This window comes from Suricata suricatta, chromosome 17, assembly GCF_006229205.1.
Source record: "Suricata suricatta isolate VVHF042 chromosome 17, meerkat_22Aug2017_6uvM2_HiC, whole genome shotgun sequence".
Lineage (NCBI taxonomy): Eukaryota > Metazoa > Chordata > Mammalia > Carnivora > Herpestidae > Suricata > Suricata suricatta.
The window spans coordinates 29,050,774-29,054,187 of NC_043716.1; the positions used below are offsets into that span (position 1 = coordinate 29,050,774).

The following is a 3,414-nucleotide window of genomic DNA, read 5'->3' on the forward strand; positions in this document are numbered from 1 at the left end:
GGTCAGTGCACCAACACGCGCCCAGCCTTACCTTTGCTCCCCTTCTTGCCATCACTCTCAATCGCCAGGCTCTGCTTATACCGCTTTACCCGGACCACACCGGACCTCTCAGGAAACTGCGGCACAGAAGTGCTCTGGGCCAGGACCACATGGATCTTCCTCCCTTCCACGTCCAGCTCCTGCCGCTGCCGGATGTAGATGTACTATACTGCCAGTCAAGGCATGTTATCAGTGCCAGCATTACAGATAGGCAGAAGGAAACCCCACAAGCCAGAGGCAAAGGGAGATGATTCTGTTCCTCCCACCTGGCATTTGATCCCTTATATTGTTACTTCACTTTCCTGCCCTGTCTCTCTACCTGCTCTGCAGGATTGTGTCCCATACTGCTTGATATTCTCATTTGACAGCATGCCTTACCTACCTGTGAATGAGCGTTGGTGCTTTTAATGATAGAGAGAAACCCTTCCTTTCTCCAGGAAGGTACTGTGAGATGTCAGAGGACTGATCATTCATCAGTGGTGTGACTCTGCATTAGTTACTCACTGTTTCTGAGGCTGAGTTTCCCTCTGTAGGAAAGGGGAGGTACATTGCCCAGTAGGTGTGCTTTGGAGGGACATTGGTGAAATCAGGGCAGAACCCGCACCCCATAAACTTTGTCCTGTCCTTCCCCAAAGCTTTAGTTGCTGACTTCTGTACACAGAGGATGGTCAAGCGATGTTACTTACATCTGCTGGTCATGGGAAGAAATAAACACCTGAATGTTTAGTAGGCCAGTGTCCTCTCTGGGTTAACATTGATTCACCAACAATAACAAAACCATTTCATCTCAGCCAACACTCATAGAACACTCACCATGACTATGGCACTATTCTAGGGAAGAGAATTTAATCCTCAGAAGCAGTGAGAGTTCCCATTCATTGAGCCTTTACTACATGCTTCACCTGTAGCACCAGTTTTAATCCTGAAAGGAACCCTGTGAGTTCGGTTTAAGTGTCCCCACCCTACAGATGACAAAATTGATGCTTAAAGAAGTAAAGAAACTTGCTAAACACCCCATAGCTCAACTGGAACTTGAATGCAAACCCAGATCTGGCTCCAAAACCTAGTTAGGACTTTTTATAGCTAGACAGACCTCAACAGAATTTTAGGTTTCAAACTAGAAGGAATTCAAAGCCTAAACAATTTTTTAAAAAATCACCCTCAGTATAACACAAGTATACTTACTGCAACGGCAACAACCATCGCCCCATGCCACCTCAGAGTCCCTGCGGCACCCCCAGTGGTCCCAGCCCTCACTCAGGCGCCCTGCGGGATGGGCTGTTGCCCCTGGTTTCTGTGGACTGATGAGTGAAGTTCTTAAATGTTTTGGGGCAGAAATAGATTTGCTTTGGCCTTCCTCCCCCAGGATTCTTTTTCTTCACAAAATTGTCCCACTCTCTCCCAAAACTTGTTCAGCTCCTGTGATATCACCTGACACTCCATTGAGGAAAAATTAACTGATATATTGATTAAGACCTGGCAAAGGTCTTCGAAGTGTTGGGAGACCCAGTGTCCCATAGAGCCTGCAACCAGAGAAACACCAGGGCATTGAGGCCCAGAGAAGTGAAGGGACTTTTCCAAAGTCATACAACAAATCAGGGCATAAGCTCACATTCAGTCTGGGATCTCTGGCTCCAAATGAATGTTCTTTTCCACTGCACTATTCTCTGTTCTCAAAATTTTAACCCTTAAGGGAGAGACATATGTGCATATAAGAAACTCACTGTGGGATTGTGGGGCCTGGGGGGCCAATTAACTAGAGCTTCAAGTAGCCCAAGCATCCACTCCTAAGACCTACCCAGCAGCGTACAGTGAAGTCAGGGCCATGGACTCACACCCTGGTCAAGGTCACCATCTCTGTCAACAGCTGCACCTGGGTCCAGAACCTGCCTCTGACACCCACTAGTTGTGTGAACCAGAGCAAAGTTCGGGACTTCTCTTTGCCTCAGCTCCCTTGACTATGAAGTGGGGATGCTGGTACTCACTTTGCACAGTTGGCAGGACCAGAGAAAACCACATAAAATTTAAGAATTAAGTAATCCACAATTTGTTGAAATACGTACCATATGTGGGCAAGAAATAAACCCTTATAAATTTTATAATCTAGCTGGAGCCAGGGCAAACACATGCACTTAGACACAAACACACACATAAGCAATTTCTATAAAACATACCCGCATACTCCTCTTTCTTGAGAATAATTATTTAGGAACATACAAACTTGTATCATGTCAGAGCTAGAAGAGGTTTTTCCAAACTTTTTTTCATCCACAAGACCCTGTACTGAAAGGATCGTCTACGGATTCAGTGTGTAAGACACTTGGCTGCTGTGATTGAAGAGGACAGTGAAAGAGTGGAAACCTCACCCCTCAGTCATCCTGCCCCCACCCTGCCAGCCCTTCAAATTCCATTCCCCATAGGAAGCTTGTCCTGAGTGGGCCTCTAAGAACACTGTAGTGTCAGCTAAAACTCCCCACATTCCATCCAACTGTTTTAATGATAAACAGGGAGACTGGGGAAGAAACATACTCCAGTACCCAGACCCAGCAGTCAAGGAGGGACTGCTGTGGGTTCCATAAAACTGGAGGGGAGATTGGGAGAGCTGGAAAAGTGGGGGGCTGAGTGCAGTCCTCATTCCGTATGCATGCCTCTGTCACTATACCTCCCTGGGTGCTCACTTCCACCTCTAGATTTGGGGAATGTACTAAACACTCTATAAAAACTTGTCTCCAGGTCCCCATTTCTGGAGCCCAACAAATTCAAACCTTAGAAAACTTTCTAGGAAAGTCTGAGCTGCCCTCCAGTGACCACAGTCATAGACACTCCACATGGTCAGGTCCAGAAATCATACTCTGAGGTCTCCAAAAGCCACACAAGAAGCAACAGCTTTCACAGATGTTTCTGCAAGAATCAAAAAACAATAGTGTCCACATGGCCATGGGCATGACACCACTGGACGACGGCCAAGGGGCACAGAAACACTTAGAAAGTCAAGTAGTAGTGTGCCTTGAGAAAGGATACATCTCGGTTGGACATAGGGAAAGGGTACTTCACTTCCCAGTAGACCACGGTTTCTCCGTTGCATTCCTTTTCATAGAGTTCTAAGGAGAACAAAAGAAGTTAATGTATCTGGAAGCTTTCTGGGCTTCAGTTAACAAGAAGCCTAGGTATGATGATCTCTGAGGGTGTGATAAACCACTAACTCATAAGGCACAGAATTCTAGGGAAAAGACAGATTCATTAATGCTAAAAGCTTGTTGCCCAAGGGCAGAGTCTAGTAGACAATAAAAATAAACTAACAAAAGGTGTCCATTGTATAGCACAAGCAAGATTCTCAAATTCAATGCAGTGAGACAAAATCAGGCATCCAAAAAT

General features: G+C 45.9%; 1 protein-coding gene across 2 annotated transcripts in view; it reads right to left on the reverse strand.

The window, feature by feature from the left end:
* PCTP (phosphatidylcholine transfer protein) overlaps positions 1-3,414 on the reverse strand; it is a 136,126-nt gene that overhangs the window by 114,642 nt on the left and 18,070 nt on the right. For both annotated transcript variants that reach the window (XM_029928583.1, XM_029928582.1), the window contains exons 3-4: positions 3,061-3,140; positions 32-203 (exon numbers count right to left, since the gene is read on the reverse strand). In XM_029928583.1, the coding sequence (XP_029784443.1) occupies positions 32-203; positions 3,061-3,140 (252 nt within the window). The remainder of the gene's footprint in view (positions 1-31; positions 204-3,060; positions 3,141-3,414) is intronic.